This window comes from Sarcophilus harrisii, chromosome 4 (genome assembly GCF_902635505.1).
Source record: "Sarcophilus harrisii chromosome 4, mSarHar1.11, whole genome shotgun sequence".
NCBI classification, from domain to species: Eukaryota; Metazoa; Chordata; class Mammalia; order Dasyuromorphia; family Dasyuridae; genus Sarcophilus; species Sarcophilus harrisii.
The window spans coordinates 351,782,425-351,804,872 of NC_045429.1; the positions used below are offsets into that span (position 1 = coordinate 351,782,425).

General features: G+C 33.0%; 1 protein-coding gene across 5 annotated transcripts in view; it reads left to right on the forward strand.

The window, feature by feature from the left end:
- The window catches only part of BRIP1 (BRCA1 interacting protein C-terminal helicase 1), a 378,898-nt gene that overhangs the window by 146,670 nt on the left and 209,780 nt on the right, over nt 1–22,448 (forward strand). For all 5 annotated transcript variants that reach the window (XM_031966520.1, XM_031966525.1, XM_031966521.1 and 2 more), the window contains 2 exons: nt 14,881–15,040; nt 18,633–18,754. In XM_031966520.1, the coding sequence (XP_031822380.1) occupies nt 14,881–15,040; nt 18,633–18,754 (282 nt within the window). The remainder of the gene's footprint in view (nt 1–14,880; nt 15,041–18,632; nt 18,755–22,448) is intronic.

Genomic DNA, 22,448 nt, shown 5'->3' on the forward strand with positions numbered 1-22,448 from the left:
TCTTATTGTTTCATTGTATCATTCTTTCTGCTCTTTGCCTATAAAAAGTTTAATTGATTATTAATTCAGAATAAAAATAAAGGTAATTAAATATTGTACTTCTGAACTTAAACACTAAAAAAAATCTCATACAAAACAGTAGGACAGAAAAAGAGCATTACAAATGACACATGGATTTTCACTCCTACAGCTTATTTTTTAAGACATAATAAAGCCTACATGTTATTTTCATAGTCCTGTTTGTTCTTCCTTCTGAACTTCTTTTTATTCTCTTCTATACATTTAAAAAATGTTTCATTGACTTCTTTTTTTGTGTGTATTACTGTTGCTACCCTCTTCCCCACTAAAAACAAAGAGGAGGGGGGAATAAATATAGTTGAGCAATGCAAATCACAGTATCCATGTTCAAAAATGTTTCTCTTTTTGTACTTTGTGTTCCTTACCTCTCTGTTAGGAAGTGAGTGATGTGCTTAATCAGTTATTTATTTTGGTAAATATTTTCCAATTACATTTTAATCTGTTTCCATCTGTACATGTTCAGTAACTTTTAGACAACTAGGAAATGACTGAATACATTATGGGATATGAATATGATCGGATATTATTGAACTTTGAAAAACCTAAGAATTTTAATCAACATAAGAATTAATCATGGGACCAGTGGACTCATGATAAGTGAAATATCTACTCACCTGCTGACAGAGAAGGACTCAATGCAGAACGAAACACATTCTTTTGAATATGGCTAATGTAGATACTTGTTTTATTTGACTTGGTTATAACAGAGGGTTTTTTTTATTTTTTTTTTCTTTCTCAACGTATTGGGGACACAGGGACAGGAGAAAAGACAAATTGTTATTAATTGAAAAAAAAATTAAAGTTGGAAGGAGCAACAATGGAAGTAGTATAAAATGAAAGGAAATTTGTCCATTAAGAAGCAGGTGTTCTAGATAGCACAGTGGAAAGTATGGGCTGAGTCTGAAGAGAGAAAATTTGTTATTTTTCAGGTTCATTATCACAGAGATAAGAATAACTATTGTGAAATTAATCCAGACAAAGTAAGATCTACTGATGAAGAGACTTGATTAGAAAATTCCAGATCAGCTCTCTCAACCACCCAACTTGTTGTGTTGCGTTACTATACTCAGGAAGTGTCTTAAGATCTGCCTTGTTGTGGGCATGAATGTGATGTGGTGTGCTCCCATAGTAGGCAGCTGTGTCTCAGAGACTGGACTGTGTCTGATGTTGTTGTGGCCATTAAGACTTTCTGAGACTGGAGGTGGCAACTGATATAGGTAATGTTCCCTCAAAAGCCTAGAGAGAAAGGAGAAAGTACTATGTCCTATTTTCCACCCCCATTAATCCTATTAATCAAGTACTTGCTATGAACATTACATCATCTTAGACCAATATTAATTCTGTATCTAATAGTGGTATTATGGGATATTTTGTTTAGAGAACATAGTTGACCTTCTTGACATTGATCCTTTTCACTCATCTTTCCAAAAGTCATTATGGATCTAAAACATTTTCTATCCATTCTATCTCTTGCAGTTAGGGCATTCTATAAGTATTACTTGCCGAATAAAACAGTACTTTTTAAAAAAAAATTATAACTTTTTATTTACAAGATATATGCATGGGTAATTTTCCAGCATTGACAATTGCAAAACCTTTTGTTCCAACCTTTCCCTTCCTTCCCCCTACCTCTTCCCCCAATGGCAGGTTGACCAATACATGTTAAATATGTTAAAGTATAAGTGAAATACAATATATGTATATATGTCCAAACAGTTATTTTGCTGAACAAAAATAATCAGACTTAGAAATAGTGTACAATTAGCCTGTGAAGGAAATCAAAAATGCAGGTGGACAAAAATAGAGGGATTGGGAATTCTATGTAGTGGTTCATAGTCATCTCCCAGAGTTCTTTCCCTGGGTGTAGCTGGTTCAGTTCGTTACTGCTTTATTGGAACTGATTTGGTTCATCTCATTGTTGAAGAGGGCCACGTCTATCAGAATTGATCATCATATAGTATTGTTGTTGAAGTATATAATGATCTCCTGGTCCTGCTCATTTCACTCAATATCAGTTCATATAAGTCTCTCCAGGCCTTTCTGAAATCATCTTGCTGGTCATTTTTTACAGAACAATAATATTCCATAATATTAATATACCACAATTTATTCAGTCATTCTCCAATTGATGGGCATCCACTCAGTTTCCAGTTTCTGGCCACTACAAAAAGGGCTGGCACAAACAGGTCCCTTTCCCTTCTTTATTTTCTTTTATTAAATAACTTTTTATTGACAGAACCTATGCCAGGGTAATTTTTTACAACATTATCCCTTGCACTCACTTCTGTTCCGATTTTTCCCCTCCCTCCCTCTGCCCTCTCCCCAAAGATGGCAAGCAGTCCTATACATGGTAATTAGATTACAGTAGATCTTGGATACAATATATGTGTGCAGAACTGAACAGTTTTCTTGTTGCTCAGGGAGAATTGGATTTAGAAGGTATAAATAACCTGGGAAGAAGAACAAAAATGTAAGCAGTTTACATTCATTTCCTAGTGTTCTTTCTTTGGGTGTAGCTGCTTCTGTCCATCCTTGATCAATTGAAACTAAGTTAGATCTTGTCTTTGAAGAAATCCACTTCCATCAGAATACATCCTCATACAGTATCGTTGTTGAGGTATACAATGATTTCCTGGTTCTGCTCATTTCGCTCAGCATCAGTTCATGTAAGTCTCGCCAATCCTCTCTGTATTCGTCCTGCTGGTCATTTCTTACAGAACAATAATATTCCATAACATTCATATACCACAATTTACTCAACCATTCTCCAATTGATGGGCATCCATTCATTTTCCAGCTTCTGGCCACTAAAACAGGGCTGCCACAAACATTTTGGCACATACAGGTCCCTTTCCCTTTTTTTGTATCTCTTTGGGGTATAAGCCCAGTAGAGACACTGCTGGATCAAAGGGTATGCACAGTTTGATAACTTTTTGGGCATAGTTCCAAATTGCTCTCCAGAATGGCTGGATGTATTCACAATTCCACCAACAATGTATCAGTGTCCCTGTTTTCCCACATCCCCTCCAACATTCTGCATTATCTTTCCCTGTCATTCTGGCCAATCTGACAGGTGTATAGTGGTATCTCAGAGTTGTCTTAATTTGCATTTCTCTGATCAATAGTGATTTGGAACACTCTTTCATATGAGTAGTAATAGTTTTAATTTCATCATCTGAAAATTGTCTGTTCATATCCTTTGACAATTTATCAATTGGAGAATGGCTTGATTTCTTATAAATTAGAGTCAATTCTCTATATATTTTGGAAATGAGTCCTTTATCAGAACCTTTGACTGTAAAAATGTTTTCCCAGTTTATTGTTTCCCTTCTAATCTTGCCTGCATTAGTTTTGTTTGTACAAAAACTTTTCACTTTGATGTAGTCAAAATTTTCAATTTTGTAGTCAATAGTGATCTCTAGTTCTTCTTTGGTCTTAAATTCCTTCCTCTTCCACAGGTCTGAGAGGTAAACTATCCTATGCTTCTTTCCCTTCTTTAAAATCTCTTTGGGATATAAGCCCAGTAGTAACACTACTGGATCAAAGGGGATGCACAGTAAAACAGTACTTTTTTAAAAATGTCAAAATTATTTAAAGGAAGTTCTTTTAGCTTTGTTCTTAAAGAATTTTATGGATAAAACTACACTTGTATCTGTCCTCCCATAATTTTAAAGCCTCATTATATCTCCATTTGTCCTTTGTTTCTACACTGAAGAATATAATTCTAAAAAATCTCTTCTTATTTAAAAATGTCTCTATCTCTGTGATAAAACATAGTGAAATGAATGAATAAATAAACGATCATTTGTTGTTCCTTAGAGATCTGGTCCAGGGATTCTTAATCTAAGAGCTATGAAATTAAAAAAAAATTAACGTGATAACAATTTCAATATAATTGGTTTTCTTTGTAAACCTATATAATCCTATGAATTCCCACATTTTACAGATTGTGTCAATTTCACTGTTTTACTCAAGGCTGCACAGCACAGCATAATACTGTGCTGTCTCTTAACTAAAAGGAGATGAATATTATTTAAAAACCCAGAGTTCTTTCCTAAAATAAAAACATTTTCAGAATAAAGTCAAGACATGTTTAAAGGACTATGATGTACAAAATTTACCCAAAATATAATATTTTAACATTTAAAAATAGATTTTCCAATTCTCTAACCCATATGGTTAAAAATGGAGTATTTTTTCCTTTTCCTCTTCATTTCTTTTTGTTCCCTCTATCTAAATTGTAACATCTGACATTAGAAAAATAGTTTTAAACAATTGAATAGTCTTAGAACTATCATGCTAACTAGAACTTAACTATCTTGACCTAAGCCTTTTGTTTCAGAGATTTGTTGAATTTCTTCTTCAAATTCTAAGACTAACATCTGTTATGAATGACTACTTGTAATAGTAATAAAAATTTCATTTTGTTTTATATTTTGTTAAATATTTTCTATGAGTGCTTTCTTCATATGAACACTTGTGGTTAATTTGTGAGTCTCTGAGATTTATACCATTTTCATCATGTTCAAGTTATAAAATGGGTTGGAGAGGACAAATTCAATCTGGCATCTTTTGTTTTTGTGAAATCTCATATTGGGGAAATAGTTTGCATATCCTAAACATTTATTTAGATATTCAAAAATATATTTACTTGGATTTTGCTACAGTTACGGGAAATGTTTTCTGGTCTCATGAAAAGAATTGAATATGTTGAGGGTAAATGTCAAAAAGTCCATTTATTTCTCACACAAAATAAATTGTTCACATGAACTTTTTGATAGTCTAAGTTCTTGTCTGGGCAATGCATATACCCAATAGATTAGCATTCTCTTCTGGGCATCTTGAATATTAGACTGATTTCCCTGTTGTTTTTTAAACATCCCTGCTTAGAAAACAGGATTTTTTCAACTGGATGTGGTATTCAGTTTGGAAATTATCAGGTCATCATTGAGAAACCTGAGTCCTACTTTCCCTAGGTGTTAAACATACTACCCCCACAAAACTGTAAATTCTTACCACCTTAGGGAGTAAAAATTAGAACTGAAATGTGATTTGGGTTTCTGACAGGGGAGATTAGCATGATACCACTAGATCTGTTTCCATTAAGTGTCAATAATTAGGCAGATTTCCAGCATATTTTGTCTGGTTTTACCTACTTCTCCTGAGACTTGTTGATTGCCTCTTTTGTAACTGGCAAAGCCAATACAGAATTGTTAATTTAATTCATTTTAGATGATTTTCCCCCCTAGACCTAGACCTATGTATGATCTTAGTGATCAAAAGAACAATTCCTAGGAGGAAACTTTCTCCACCCATAAAAATTGGCAAATGTTTTGTAACCAAAGTCTTTACAAATTTTTTTCAACAGTATTTAATTTTTTCAAATAGATATAAAGATAGTTTTCAACATTCATTTTTGTAAGACTTTATATTCCAAATTTTTATTCCTCCTTCCCTTTTCTCCCCCCTCCCCAAGATAGCAAGAAAATTAACATAGGTTAAATATGCACAATTCTCTTAAACGTATTTGTTGTATTATGCAAGAAAAATCAGACCCTAAGGAAAAAAACCATGAGAAAGAAATAAACAAAAAAGATGAAAACATTGTGCTTCTATTCACACTCACTCTCCATAATTCTCTCCCTGAATGTGGGTGGCATTTTCTGTCCCAAGTCTAATGGGATTATCTTGGATCAACACAATGCTGAGAAGAACTAAGTCCATCACAGTTGATCACATAATCTTGCTGATACTATGTACAGTGTTCTGGTTCTGCTCACGTCACTCTACATCAGTTCATGTAAGTCTTTTCTGAAATCAGCCTGCTCATCATTTCTTATAAAACAATAATATTCCATTAGATTCATATACCACAACTTATTCAGCCATTCTCCAGCTGATAGGTGTCTATTAAATTTCTATTTCCTTGCCACCACAAAAAGGATTGCTACAAACATTTTTGTATATGTGGATTCTTTTCCGTCTTTTATGATTTCTTTGGGATACAGATCTAGTAGTGAGACTGTCGGATCAAAGCATATGCACATTTTATAGCTCTTTGGATATAGTAACTAAAAGTCTTGGGGCGGGATAGAGAGCATTAAGAGGCTGGGTGACTTTTTTAGTGTTATATAATTAAGTGTATGTCAGTGTCCAACACAGGTCTTTCTGACAAAGAGGCCCTATCTCTATTCTATATGTCTAGCTGCCTCTTATTTAGATAATAATAATCTTTGTTATTTATTCAATGGTGTGTTGGAGCCAGCTTGAGCTTTGTTAAACTTATATTGTATGCATTTATACCTTGAATGTTAGCAAATGCTACAAATGAGGGCTTGTCTGGTTTTGTTGATTGTCTAGACTTAAGAAAATAATAAAGAAAATGTTTATAATTTTGATTAAAGTTAAAAGTGTGTCTGGTATACATTTTAAATATATTAAATATATTTTTGTGCATCACTGAATTTTTTTAAATGATGATTTTGACATTTCATGGCCATTCTCCATGTGAAATATACTGTGATGTGGTGCTGACTGTGCAGAATTTCTCTTTCCAACACATTTCCAGCCTATTGGAGATTCGGAAGCAGTGCTAATTCAAAAATAAAATTCTAATAGCAAACATAAGAACTGCTCTGAAGAGAAAAAGCTTTTAAGATCAATGTTAGCCCCTTGGAAACTCCTGACTTTTTGCACTAATAGCAACATTGATACTGTAATAGTTATTAAAAGGAGCCTCATGATATATATATACACACACATGCATACATACATATATACATATATATGTATTTTTTTTTAGTCCAAGTAGCAGTGAAGAACTTTATTATTCCTAGCTAGTAAATTTGATAAAATGTGCTTTATGCCCTTGCAATGAAGCTTGTTCCTATATAAAAAAAATTAGGGTGAAGATGCTGAGTAGACAGAACATCCTATGAAACTGATTAGTTTTCAGTTCTCCTGGGAAATTTTTTGAGTGTTTTTTAGCACTTACCTGCTTCTATTTTGTAATGGCTGGTTCATATTGGATATAGATTTTGAATATGTAGCTAAAACAAAGTCTGACTTTAAACCATAACTGGGAAAATACTGCTTTGTATAATTTTCCAATTTCTAAAATTTATGATAAAAAATGATCTTTGCTTTTCAGTTCTTATACAGTGTTTGTTTTATTTTCCAGATGTCATTGCATTGTGACTGGGGAGTTTATATAGTGGTTTCTTAGCTGGAAACTTGTAAGACTAATGAACCAGATCTATTCTCTCTACCTGCAAGTAATAACAAATTAGGAAACTTGTCATCAGTATTTGCTTTTAGTGGTCTGTAATGGCATTCATGATTTTTATTTGTCTTATGTTTTTATTTAGCACAGTTTCTTGGTGAAAAAAACTTAAATAGTCAGTTTCAGGCAATTTAACTTAATAGGTACTAATAAAAAAGCTTCCTGAATTTTTTGAATTAATCTACCTAAGTTTTTTGTTACTTCTTTGAAATTAAATATAGTTTTAAAAGATTGAAATTTGACTTTGAAAAGTACATACTTTACTCATAAATGAAATGGAGATTTCTATCTATATCTTAAATAGACATAATGTTTCCTTTTAATTTTTTTTAAATGACTTTAAAATCCATTAGATTCCATGTACTTAAGACCATGGAATGGTCTTATGTATCATGTTTAATGATGACGTATAATGATCATGTTTAATGATGGTGTATAAAGCAGAGTTAGTGTCTAACTTTATGCATAACTGTGAGATTGGGACTGCCACAAAGATCATATCCTACTTTTTGAGTGTATTTTATTCATATCATTTTGCATTCTATGTAGAGAACTAAACTTTTGTAACTTTTTTACACCTTGCTTTATTATATTTTATACACAGGGTTAAATTAATCACAAGAAATTTAAGATCTTTTAAAAACCCAACAACTAGAATTAGTCAGCAGAGTATTCAGTCATATTGTTAGTATGTGAAAATAGAAAACTCAAATATAAAAAGGGGAGGAAGATATTAATCAGTACATAAGGATCTCTGCTCTCTCCATATTGACTTTATATGTAATGTTGTCTCTGTTTTATTGGATTTTCACTTATGTTGTTCAGTATTTTCTAGTTACATTTTAATCTGGTTCAAGACATGCAAAGAGAAAGCATATTCAATACATTCGTGCTAAAGCACAATAGATATAAAATGTAGAAATCATAAAATATATGGATGCCTTTTAGTTAGGAAGAAGTTCTTTGAAGTCATGTAACAGTTCTGTTTGTGTAGCAAACAGTGATGGGACAGACCTATAGGACAGGTGTAATCTATTCTCAAGTTGAGGTTATCTCACTGCTCAGTGACTTCATCATTAGCAATGACCGTAACAGGGCCATAAATCTTCAGGGAAATCAAGTCATTTTTTTTTTCTCAGTTTTGGGACAAAGTTTGAGAGACAAGATTAAGCATGAAGATAAAGAAATTTTGCCTGCATTTTGGAATAAAATGCCATCTGCTTAATTAATTGCTGGTAGAGCTTAGAGAGCCCCTATTAGAAGCCAGCACCAAGCCTCTTATCCTCTTCCTTCAGGAGAGCTTAGATTCTATTCCCAACCTTCCTGGAAATGTTTTTTTTCCCTTTTCCCCTTTCCCTTCCTCTCAGGGTATCAATCCTTTCTCATTTTAAACCCCATATTCATTCCTACAGGAGGGAACTCAGAATTTCTGTTCTTCTCCATTCTCAATAGCAATGGATCAATATCCTCCAAACTCCCTTTTTTGAGGGTCAAATGCTCAAAAAAACCTAAGAACTCTTAGGCCTCTCTTTTGTTTAAAACAGTACTGATCACATAGTAATAACTTAATAAAGTTATTTTCTTCCCTTTCTCCCTCTTTTTCTCTGTCCTTCCCTCCCTTCCTCCCCCCTCCTTCCTTCTTTCTTTCCTTCCCTCCTTGCTTTCCTCCCTCCTTTTCTCCTTCTCTCTTCCCCTCCCAAAGCCAACAGCTTTGAGGAGGTCTTCTATGCACTCTTCTCAGAAAATCTCCATGTCTAACAAACTTACACTACTTCTTTCTTTTCCAGTCCTTGTGATGTAGAGTAAACCATCCCAATCACTCATCTTTTTTTTCTCCCCTCAAACCCACTCACTTCTTGCCTACATCTTTCCTATCCCAAACTAGCCTAGTCTGTCCTCTAGAAATTAAAAAAAATTGTTCCATATTTAACAAACGTCCCCTTTATTTTAGACCTCTTTCTCCTAGGTTCCTTGTATGTTATCAAACTTACAGACACCTAGGTTTCCTCATATAAATGTATCCCTAGCTGCCTTCTCCAGTCCAGATTACAATTTCTTTCATACCCTTAACATGAGTGTCAGAATACATATTGCTCCTTGTTCCCCACTACGTAGCTCTTTTAGACTCCCTTTTCCAAAATTACTCTGTAATCTCTTTTCTTCTGAGATTCTATATTCAAATTGTAATCCAGTACATATCCTAGGAACAGTTATTTATCTTTCTCAAAAAATTCAGTATCTGGTTATAATAGTCTTCTTAGCATCCTGCTCTTCTGCTTTTATTCATGTAGTTCTGAGTAGTCCTGGAAGAAGTCATACCAGCAAGCTGATGAAGTGTTTGTTTATTTAATCTAAAGTGAGCCCTCATGATAGCAAGGCATTCCTGTTATACCTTTCTGACTATCTGACCCGTTCTTCACAGAGGCTTTTCCAGACTTTCTCTCCTCTCATCTCCTCAAGCCTGCTACCTCTCACTTCCTTCCCCTCTCAGCTAAAGACCTCATTGCATACTTTACTAAAAAAATAGATCTAACTCCTTCACCCCACTCCAGACTCTGCTCCCGACTCTCCAGGCTTCTTTCTCACCATTTTCCAGCAAACTTCTTATCCTGGAAGATCCTTCTGCCTCTGCTTCTGATTTTCAATTCCTTCTAGAGTCTCTATTTTTAAAGGAAGACTAAAACCATCTCTTAACTTTTCACCTTCCTTTTATGTGTTGTCTTCTCTATTAGAATGTAAGTTTCTTGAGGATTGGGACTCTTTTTTTTTGCTTCAGTTTATATATTACTACTTAGTGCCTGGCTCATTGTAAATACTTACAAAGACTTATTGCTGACTTATTGACATTTGCCATGAGCACTCTCTCTCCTTTCCATCTTGATAAAATGCAGTTTGGCATCATTCCTTATGTCTCCTTTTTTATTCCAACTTCTGGCTTAGAGGTAACTTTTGCTCCCCATGATCAATTCTTTTGCATGTATCTTTGATCCCATTCCCTTCCTACTTTATGTATCAAATTGTAATTTGTACACACACCCCCTCCAATATCCCCTTTCTCCAATTTATCCTTTCTCCAATTTATCCTTATCTTTTTCAGCCTTTCTTGTCTACAAATATGCCCAAATCTCCTCTATCTTGGGGGAAAAAAAAATCAAAACAACTAAACCCTTGCTAGACTTTACCATTCCCTTAATCTGTTTTTTTAACTCATTTTTTCCCCCACAACCAAATCCTTAGAAGAAATTGCCTTTATCTATTACTTCTACTTTCTTTTCCCTCAGTGCTCAACTTTTGACCTCATCACTCAACTGAAACAGCTCCCTCCAATATCAGTGATTTTTTAATTGCTAAATATGATGGTCTTTTCTTATTCTTCCTCCTTTTGTGATCATTGAACATTGTTAACTATCCTTTCCTCAGTGCTTTCACCTTTGCTTTTTCATGGAACTGCTCTTTTGGTTCTTTGTCTGTTCACTCTTCTAAAGTTTCTTTTTCTAGTTTATCATCCAAATTACATTCCCTACCTGTGGCTTTTTGCCAGTGCTCTATTTTAGGCCCTCTTCTCTTTTCCATGCTGTTCTCTGTACTCATATAGTTACTCCCTTCAGTCAGGATCTTGTTTTTTGACTAAATCATTACCTCAAGTCTCTTTACTCTCCAAACTATACCACATAGAACTATCCAAGAGCTTTTCTTAAAATACAAGTGTGATCGTGTCATTTCTCTATTCCTTAAAATTCTATGGCTTCTTCTTGCCTTTAGGCTTGAATAGAGTCACCTAGTTTTTGGCCTCTAAAGCCCAACACAATCTGGCCCTATCCTACCTTCCTAATCTTATAATAGATTTCTCCCCTTCTTGTTCTGGTGATCCAGCCAAAGTAGCTTTCTTGCTTTTCCGTATCCACGACATTCTGTCTCCTGTCTTTGTACCTTTTCACTACCTATCTCTCACTCCTGCATTACTCCCCGTCCTTCTCTGAATCTTAGAATCCTTTGTGTTCTTCAATACTTGCTGAAGTACCACCTACACAAAGTCTTTCCTGTTCTCTCCTACTGCTGAATCCTTGCATCCTGTCCCCAAAATTTTACCTTGTAGTTATCATGTATATATTTAAATACTTATTTATGAATATGTTAAACATTCATTTAATACCTGTATTTAAATTTAAAGGTAAGAAGAAGCCATAGAATTTTAAGAGAATTGGAAGTAAAATGATTGCCCATCTTTTGGGGAGTGTGTGGACAAACTGTAACATATGAATATAATGGAATATAATTGTGTCATAACAAATGATGAATATGAAGAATACATAGAAACTTGGCAATACTTGTATGAACTGATATCAAGCAAAGTAGAACCAGGAAAACAATTTACAGGATGACTACAATAGGGAATAAGAATGGTGGCTGATTTTGTGCTTCCTTTGATATAGAATACTCCCTCTACCAAGACAAAGCAGCCCCTTCTCTGTAGCTTAGAGCCATAAAGAATTGCACTGAGAGATTAAGGTAGTTGTCCAAGGTCACATGGCCAGAATGTACTTGAGGCTGTACTTGAACCTAAGACATCCTATCCATGAGGCCGGCTCTCTATTTTGCTACTCTGTTTCTCAAATAACAAAATTGATCAATATGGTGATTAATCATAACTTCAGGAGAGAGAGACACACACAGAGACAGAGACGGACAGAGGGGGAGAGAGAGAAAAAGGGGATGGAATGTCTACAATAACAAAAAAAAGAAAGGAAAAAAAATCTGTTGTACCATCCAAAGCTCATGAAGAGATAGAGATGAAGTCCTTTTAAGACTGAAGGTAGAGTTATCCATGTTAGGCATCCTAGCTAAACAGTGTTCTGCTAGTCCATTAAATCTCTCTACTCCCAGAGAAATTCTGTTACCTACAGAACTCTAAAATTTATCAATGTAATAATTAACTAACCAGTTACATTTTCAAGTTATATATGGCTTCATTTAGAAGAAGCTCATCAGGGACAATCCTCCCTTATTATGCTATGCAATTTTATCCAAGTTTTCCTCATTTTAATTTTTTATGAGAAGACTGTTATTTTCCCATTGAACTGCAACACAAAAACAAGAGATCAGGTTCTGGGAAAAGGCTCTTAGGTGAAGGAATCATTCAGGAAATCAAGTAAAAGGCACTCCTTACCCCTTTGCTCTATTCTATTTGATCATCGTTCTTCTCAAAAGATGCTCCTATCACACAGCTAGTGCTACCCAAGTGTGAATGCAGCAATTAAACTTCTCAGTTCTCTTGTACTGGAGATATTGGGAAAACCAGACAAATAGTTTTGGGATGAAATACATTGAACAAAGATAAGACTCTTTGCCTTGTCAATGAAGCAAGAGAGATTGAAGTAGCAGATTGAAAAGTCACTGCCTTTTTCTCCTCTTTTCCCTTTATAAATAGCGGGTTTGAGGACAAAACCTTTGGAGGCAGGGAAAGAGTGATAAAAGAGTGAAAAAAATGATCTCTTTTTATCCTTATTTCCCTCTTTTTCACTCTAGCCAAACATTAAGAGATTCTGAGACAACCCAAAACATAAGAAAAACCTACCTATAGACACAGTTTTTAATATAAGATTTTTAGCTTTTAAAAAGATACCTCAAAAAAATTAGACACCTCCAAGACATTATGTTTAACTTGTTCAAAATCTGAAAAATTAAAATGTATGCATATAATAATTTGTCAGGACAAAACTCATTCTTTTAAGTACATCAGTTGTGTAGCATAGATAGCAGTTGTTTTATTGTCCAAGGCTATACTCTAGTTTAAAGCTTCTTAAACTGTGAGTCATGATCTTATCTGGGATCAACTTAACTGAATATGGAAGTCTTGAAAAATTTGGCAACAGTAAAAGATATCAGATATTCTACCAAGATTTTATTCTTTATGTAAAAACCAACAAGCATGTCCATTCATTAGTATGCAAATTTGCTTTCACTTTACTAATTTGTAATAAGAATTCTGAAAATATTCAAATTTGGTTGCTCTTTAAGTATGAATAATAGGCTAAGAGGTGATTACGAATGATAATATAAATTTTTTAGTTAGGAGAGTTTTCTATTAATACCTTGTTAGATTTGACAGAGCATATAGAGTATCTTGTGATATTATTGAAAGGTTGAAAAGAAACGATTCAAGCTACTTTACAATAGGATGTGTTTTACAACTTCTGCTATTGAGAAAAGAAAATGCAAAAATGATAATGCTTTTCTGGCTTTCTTTTTCCCTAGATGTGCATATGTATGTGTGTGTATATGTATGTATACATAATAGCATACATTAATTCATGTCAAAGCTTAGACAAATTGCTAGCAGGAATCAATGCTAGAAACCATACAAATTTATTTGATTTCTAAAGTACCTAAGCATTGAAATAAAAACTGAAACTGCTTTTGACTTTTAAAACTATTAAAATCCTACTTGTTATTCCAGCTTCTTATTCCAAAATAATAGTTTTATTATTTAATAAGGGTTCTTAACCATTTTGTGTAATGGACTTCTTTGACAACAGTCTGAAGAAACCTTTGAGTTTCTTTTCAAAATAAATGTTTTTAAATATATAAAACAAAACATGATTATAAAGGAAACTAATTATATTGAATTGGAAGACCAAACTATATATTTAAAACACGAGTTTATGGACCCCAAATTAAGAATTTCTAATTTAACTCATATGAAATGAACCGAGTAGTATTTATTTCACTTTATTAAGGCTCCTGAAAAAGGAGAGAGAAGGTGCTCAATAGAAACATAACTAACCTTCAAGTACTATATCATTTTTTCTGGTGTTGTTTTTAAGGAATATGTAGATTCTTAGAATGCAGATGAAAGTATTTCAGATAGAATTTATGAGTTTAGGAATGGTCTTGAGTTTCAGCTTACGGGTTTTGAAGTGATATTTGGGTTAAGAGTTTAGAGATGGTACAACTCCCAAACTTGTATGTTTGGGCAATATGGAATTCCTCTTCTATCCCCTCATCAACCCCCACTCCCATCCTATCTCCCAAAAAGAAACAGAAGAACAAAGAGAGAAAGAGACAGCGAGTTTTCCAAGCTGAGGCTGAGTATTGAAGCATTCCCTTTCAATGAAATGATCTGAGTAAGTTAATAAGTCGTTCCCCCAGAAAAGGCCAGTGTTCAAATTTTAAATAGTACTAAAATATAACAGTGAATTTCAAGATCTGATTCTCTGTCAATACTTCTTATTATGTGATAAGCACTAGGTACTGAAAGCAGGAAGCTTTTTTCGGGAAGGGAGTAGATATTCTACTGGAATATTTGCTTTTTAAGAAGATCAGGGATTATTGAAATTACCTCACTTCCACTAACTAGAAGAAATTTCATGTCCATATTTTGCCATTTTGATAGCCTAATTCCTTAAGTTAGGTTTCTACTTCTTGTGTTTTACATTGTAAATGTGCCAATGGGAAGAAGAGAGCAATTTATTTAGTTATCTAAATTTACAGGTTTTTTTCCCTTTATTTTTCCTCTTTAGTTACTGGACAAATTAAAAGAACGTTGGATACATACTGGTTTATGGCATAACCTTGAGCTAGTGAAAACAGTCATTACGGAACCACAAAGGGGAGAGAAAGTTATATTTGATGAAGTGTTACAAGTGTACTATGATGCGATCAAGTGTAAAGGAGACCGAGGTACATGTATTTCTTGACCACTGAATTAATACTGTCATTGATAAAATTTATAAATGTTATAGATAAAATATTGATAAAAATCAAAAAGATTCATGCTTGTCAGTATTTACTTTGTGTTATATATTTGAATGTCTTATATGTATTCAAATTTTATCTCTTGGCCTAGGTGATTGGTTTCATTTGGCATTGCCTCATATAAATTCTATCATATGTATATTTTAATGCATTTAGATTTCCTCTTCTTTATTGACCACAAGTTCTGATTTCTGGTAAAGTTATAGACCCCACCTTCTTGTTCTATGTAATTCTTGTTCAAAAATGGAATTAAAGAATGCACTCCCTAATATAATAATTCATGTAAACAAGCTATAAGTAGTCTAATAGTAATATCCTATGAATAATGACACATAATAAGAGGTGGTGTGGCCTAAAGCATTAGCCTTGGAGAAAGGAAGACTTGGATTCAAGTTCTGCTTCTCATCCATATTATGACTATTGCATTGGGAAAAAGGAATTTCTATATGAGATATTTCTTATATTAATGAAATCAGAAATCTGGGATTCACTACCACCACCACCCAAAAGAAAAAGAAATGTGTGTACATATATACCATGACAAAATCCTTAACTGGTTGAGTTCTTTTACAATGCTACTTATGTATTTGATGTAGAAGTTATAGAAAATTAAGGACACTGAATTAAAGCTATTTTAAATTGTTCAGGGAACTAATATAGTAAGTAAAAGTAGTGATTATAATTTTAATTTTGATTGCTTAGTCAAAATTACAATTAGTTCAGGCTAAGATTGTTCTTACAATGTTGTTTCATGAAGTCATATAAGAGACTTCATGTGTGAATATGTATATCATCCTATTGTAATTGTAATCTTTCTTCCAGCTGAGTTTCTTTGAAGACTTGATAATTTAATGGATCTGTGATTTCATCAATATGAATATTCCCTCCACTGTTACAGATCACAAACTTGTGACATCTTCTTGTTCCCTGCAGTTATTATCAAAGTTTTATCATAATTCCTCAGTAAAGAGTACATCAAATAGAAGGGATGCCCATCAACTGGGGAATAACTACACAAGCTCTGTTATGATTGTAATTGAATATTATTGTGCCATAAAAAGTGACAAGTAGGGTGATTTCAGAGAACCCTGGAAAGACTTACGTGACTGCTCTATAGTGAACAGAACCAGGAGAATATAATACATAGTAACAGCTATATTGTTTGATAAAGAACTGTGAGTAACTTAGCTATTCTCAGCAATGACCCAAAATAATCCCAAAGGACTAATAATGAAGCATATTATCTGCCTCTAGGTAAAGAACTGATAGTGAATACTGGAGCATACTATTTTTCACATTCCTTCTTAAATTTTTTTTTCTTTTACTTGGGTTTTCCTGTACAAAATGACCAATATGGAAATATTTTACATAAAAAAAAAATAGAGGGCTCATCAAAACTCTGAAAGTCTTCCTGTTCTTTAGTATTTCTTACTATTCATTTGTTACCTCTCAGTTTTGCTATGTAACTAGCCTATTTCGTTTTTTGATTAAACATTATCCTTGATGGTGTCTTTATGCCATTTTTGTGTAGCATAATATTTATTGCTTAAAAATTCTGAAGGGTTTTTTCCATTGTCTTGTGTTACTTGGAATTTTAATTCTTCCTAGATTGTGATAATATGATATGTGACTCATAACCATATATAGCATTTCTGTGATAATTTGAAGGAGATGGGCTTATGTAGAAGCAAGCAATGATGAGCTAATTTGAAATTTGTTCATTTAGTTAATATGTCAGTTTGAGCAATGAGTATTTTTTTATCCTCTTTGTTTTTCCTATGTGTATGATCATACCAATCTTTTTTGCATTGTTATGAATTTCACAAAACAGAGTTTGTGGCATTTTAAAATTTTATGCAATTAATATAACATCTATGATTATAAGTGTTTAGAAAACCTTGCCATCAATGCAGAATCCTTTGTCTTGACTTTAATATGACATTTTTTATAATATTGATGAACTTCTTATTTGAACATATGTTTCCATGTTTAACATTTCACTCAGTGTCAGTGCTCAGGAGATCATTAATAAAAGCTATTTCCACAATCTCAACTATCATTGAACTTTGTATGACAAAACTGATCTAAAATATTGTATGATTTTGATATTCATGTAGGAAATAATTTTTATAAGTAAAGCCTTTAAGACTTTGTTTTACATTCATATCGATAAATTGGATTTTTTATTTTCTCGTCCCTCTGTAAATTGAATGATTATAAAAATGTGTTCTGCTACAGTAAATCATTTACAAAAGTCCATCTTTTCTCTTTTCTTATTTTCATAAAACTTTAGAACATTATAACACGTACTATATGAGATCATTAATCCCTCAGAAAATTGTTCTAACATTCCACACAAAAAGAGATGAAGTAGGTGAAAAATACATGTTTTCCATACTGTGATAGAACATAGAATAGATGGTCCCATAGAGCTGATCTGTCAGCACATTAATTTTATGCATTATAATAGACAGTGAACTAGGCCCAGAATTGGATGAAAATCATAATCTCATAGTTGGAAAGGACTTCAGAGGTTTATCAAATCCAACCCAAATCAAAATAACATTAGATTTCACGACATTTCCAACATGTGGTCATCTAATCTTACTTAAAAACCTCCTCTGAGGGGAGGTAATATACCTGTAATTTTCCAAACTAACTCATTCCATTTTGGATAATTCTGACAGGAAGTTTGTTCTTATATTTATATATGAGAACATGCTTTATTACACTGGAGGAACAGAGAAGTGCATTCATTGACCCCAGACTGAAATAAAGGCTCATTTGAAAAAAGTATTCTCCTGATAATCTGGTGTGGCTATATGGAATTTTATAGAAGAAGTAAAAGAATAGGTCATAAAAAAAAAAATAGAAGTTTCTGTTGGGTAAGAGTAGTCTGCAGCATTTTAACAAGGAATTCCACACCAAAAAAAAAAAAAAAAATGTAAAAGATATCTGGGAATTTTATAAATGGAAAAAAAAAATAGGTTGGTTATAAGACTTTGGCTGGTGTAGCACTTCACTTGGCAAATAGGGTGACAGTTGGCTAAGGTAGTTACTGTGCTCCTTTCTGAGGTTGTTCTTGTGCATTGCTTAGATTTTTCAAGAAAATAGTCATGGAGTCACTCTATTTTTGTCCATTTTCCTTCCCTTCTTCTCCCCAGAATTAATAACTTGTTAAATAGGTCCAGGCAGAGCTGTTCTACAAGTTTTTTTTAAAGACAGATTATTTTAAATACTTTAAAACTCTACAATACTTTGTTATAATAGTCTGTTATTTTACTTAAAAAATTTTTTTTCTGTATTCTAATTATAAATAAAACTGGTTTTAGAAGTTATAAGAATGACAAATTCTTATATATAAGAATATGTATTCTTATATATAATCTTATATAATATATAAGAATATAATCTTATATAATATATAAGTATATATATTATATATTTGGGAATATTCGAGAATTTGAAAAATTCTCACAGATATTTCTTTTAAATATTTATTTTCTTTTGCTTTAAGATGGTGCCCTCCTTATAGCAGTTTGCCGAGGTAAAGTGAGTGAGGGACTGGATTTCTCAGATGAGAATGCTCGTGCTGTCATAACTATAGGGATCCCATTTCCAAAAGTGAACGATCTTCAGGTAAGCTATCAAAGGTCTTAAACATTTTATTTGCTATAAAGATTCTATTAATAATCTTTTCCTCTCATTTCTGTACATTGAAGAACCTGCCCAAGTGAGTAGTATTTAAATAACCTTCATTTAAAAAAAATTAAATTCATAGACATTTCTTTGGAGCAGCTAGGTGGCACAGTAAATAGAGGGCCAGTTCAGGAAGACTGATCTTCTGCTGTTCACTAGCTGGGTGATCCAGGATAAGTCACTTAAATCTGTTTATCTAAATTTCTTCATTTATAAAATGAGTTGGAGGAAAAAAAATGGCAGGCATTCTTGCCAAGAAAATTCCAAATGAGGTCATGACAGAGCAGACACAAATGATTCAAACAACAATAACATGTAATATATGTTTTTGTAATGTACATTTGTGTACATGTAAAATGTAATGATTTTAGAAACCTATGGAAGTGATTTTTCATTAGAATAGTGAAACCACATTTTTGTCAGTAATTAGTAGCCTTCATTAATAATTAATTAAATGCTTGTCACACATTAGGAGTGAAAATTAATATGTATTTTTATTTTATCCTATTTTGTTTTCTAGTTGGGTTTAAATCAGAGATATCTCATTTATATACCATCTTTTCAAGGCATGCTATATTTTTACTTAACTACTGATGAACTATAAAGAGAACATACAAATATATGAACATATATTTTTTTACTTTGTTCATTATTTTGCAGGATGATGGAAAGGTGAGAGGGGGGAAATTAATCTTAAGTCAGGCTTTGGGTGGGTATCCTTGAAGAATTATCTACATTGGGAAGATCATTTTTTCTCCCTATGGACTTCTCCTTATATTTTTCTTTATGAAATACTCATAAATAATACTAAATAATAAATACTCATTTGTTTTTCTCTTATGTATATTCTGTTTCCCCGTTTGAGTTGTGAGCTCCAAAATATTAAACATTTCTTTTGAAATTCTCAACAATGGAATTTTGCTGTTTATTCATTAAGTGTTATTGCCTGCTTGAATTAGGTCAAGTAAAGATATAGATTAATATTACAGGAGGTAGTTAGTGTTGATAGGGATAAGACTTAAGGCTGTGCAAGCAGTTATAGATTCTTCTGCATTTGGAATAAGCCTGAGGAAAATAGGGGTCATGTGTTCCTCTCTACCAGTAAAGTCCTAAAAAGCCAGAGATTTTCACCAAAACATATAAGTGAAAGATATCATTAGCAGATACTTATTGACAACTTAGGGCAGGGCTTCTTAAACTTTTTCTCCAAATTTTTTTTTTTGTGATCCCAGGCATATAAGTATATAAAATAATTATACAAATCAAACATTTACTGATAATAAGCCATAATTTCACAATGGCCACATTCAGTTATGAGACCTCGTATGAGATTGAGAACCACAATTTAAGAAGCTGGGACATAAAGCACCATAAAAGACAACACTTCCAGTGTACATTTGAGTTATAGACCTAGCCTGTGCATTGTTCCTTTACATGTATGTGTGTGAGTACACATACATGCACGGACACATATACACACATCCCTCCAACTTGGTAGATTGCTAACTTACAGATGTCCCTATAAACTCCATGGAGGCAGAGACAGTGTTTTATCTAAATTTTTTATCTGTTCATGCTCATAGCACAGAGTTCTTTCTGAACACTGCAATAGCAACAACAACTACCTTCATTTCTGTTGTACTCTGAAGTTTGCAAAGTGTTATAAATGTGGTATTTCATTTAATTCTTGAAGAAACCCTTGATGGTAGGTTGGTTCTAATAATTATGATCACTTTATGTATGAGAAAACAAATGACAATATAGGTATTTCAGATAAGTTTGTTAAAACCTTGAATTAGGCTTTATAGCAAAGAGTCACTGCTGTTGTTACTGCTAATCCAACAATTTGAATCTTTTTTTGCTATTGGGGTGGGCCATAGTAAGGAAGTATTTTTTAGTGGCTTTTTAACTTCAAGTTGGGACTGAGAAATTTATTGTCTTGGCATTCACAGTTCTCTGCAGTCTAATTCTCATCTACCTTCCTAGTTTTATTTTGTACAATTCTCTTTCATGAACTTATGCATCAGGTAAATTGGCCTTCTTATCTTCTCATTGCTTCTTTTTTTTTATTATAGTTTTTATTTACAAAACATATGCATGGGTAATTTTTTCATCATTGACCCTTACAGAATCTTCTGTTCTAATTTCCCCTCCTTCTTCCCACCCCCTCCCCTAGATGGCAGGTAGACCAATACATGTTAAATATGTTAAAATATATATTAAATCCAATATATGTATACATATTTATTCTTGCTGCACAAGAAAAATCAGATCTAGAAAGAAAAAAAAATCTGAGAAGGAAAACAAAAATGCAAGCAAACAATAACAGAAAGAGTGAAAATGCTATGTTGTGGTCCACACTCAGTTGCCATAGACCTCTCTTTGAATATAGATGGCTCTCTTCATCACTGAACAACTGGAACTAGTTTGAATCCTCTAATTGTTGAAGAGAGCCTCATCCATCAGAATTAACCATTCTATAGTCTTGTTGTTTCCTTATATAATGATTTCCTGGTTCTTCTCATTTCACTTAGCATCAATTCATGCAGGTCTCTCCAGGCCTTTCTGAAATCATCCTGGTGGTCGTTTCTAACAGAACAATAATATTCTGTAACACTCATACACCATAATTTATTCAGCTATTCTCCGGTTGATGGGCATCCACTCAGTTATATCCTTTGGATATAAAAATGTTTTCCCACTTTATTGCTTCCCTTCTAATCTTGTTTGCATTAGTTTTTGTTTGTATAAAAACTTTTTTTAACTTAATATAATGAAAATTTTCTATTTTGTGATCAGTAATATTCTTTAGTTCTTCTTTGGTCACAGATTCCTTCCTCTTCCACAGGTCTGAGAAGTAAACTATCCTATGTTCTTTTAATTTACTTATAATCTCATTCTTTATTTGTAGATCATGAACCCATTTTGACTTTATCTTGGTATATAGTGTTAGGTACGGGTCAATGCCTAGTTTCTGCCAGACTAGTTTCCAATATTCCCAGCAGTTTTTGTCAAATAGTGAATTCTTATCCTAAAAGCTGGGGTCTTTTAGTTTGTCAAACACTAGATTGCTATAGAAATTGATTATTTTGTTCTGCAAATCTAACCTATTCCACTGATCAACTTCTGTATTCCTTAGTCAGTATCAAATGGTTTTGATGACCACTGCTTTATAATGTAGTTTTAGGTCTGGTACAGCTAGGCCATCTTCCTGTGATTTTTATTTTCATTAGTTCCCTTGAAATTCTTGACCTTTTCTTCTTCCAGTTGAATTTTGTCATGATTTTTTTCTAGGTCAGTAAAATAGTTTCTTGGGAGTTTGATTGTATACCACTAAATAAATAGATTAGTTTAGGTAGTATTGTCATCTTTATTATATTCCCTCGACCTATCCAAGAGCCCTTGATATTTTTCCATTTGTTTAGATCTGACTTAGTTCCTGACTTTCCCTTGGCAGATAGATTCCCAAATATTTTATCTATCGACAGTTATTTTAAATGGAATTTCTCTTTGTATCTCTTGTTGTTGGATTTTGTTAGTGATATATAAATATGCTGATGATTTATGTGGATTTATTTTATATTCTGCAACTTTGCTAAAATTGTGGATTATTTCTAATAGCTTTTTAGTTGAT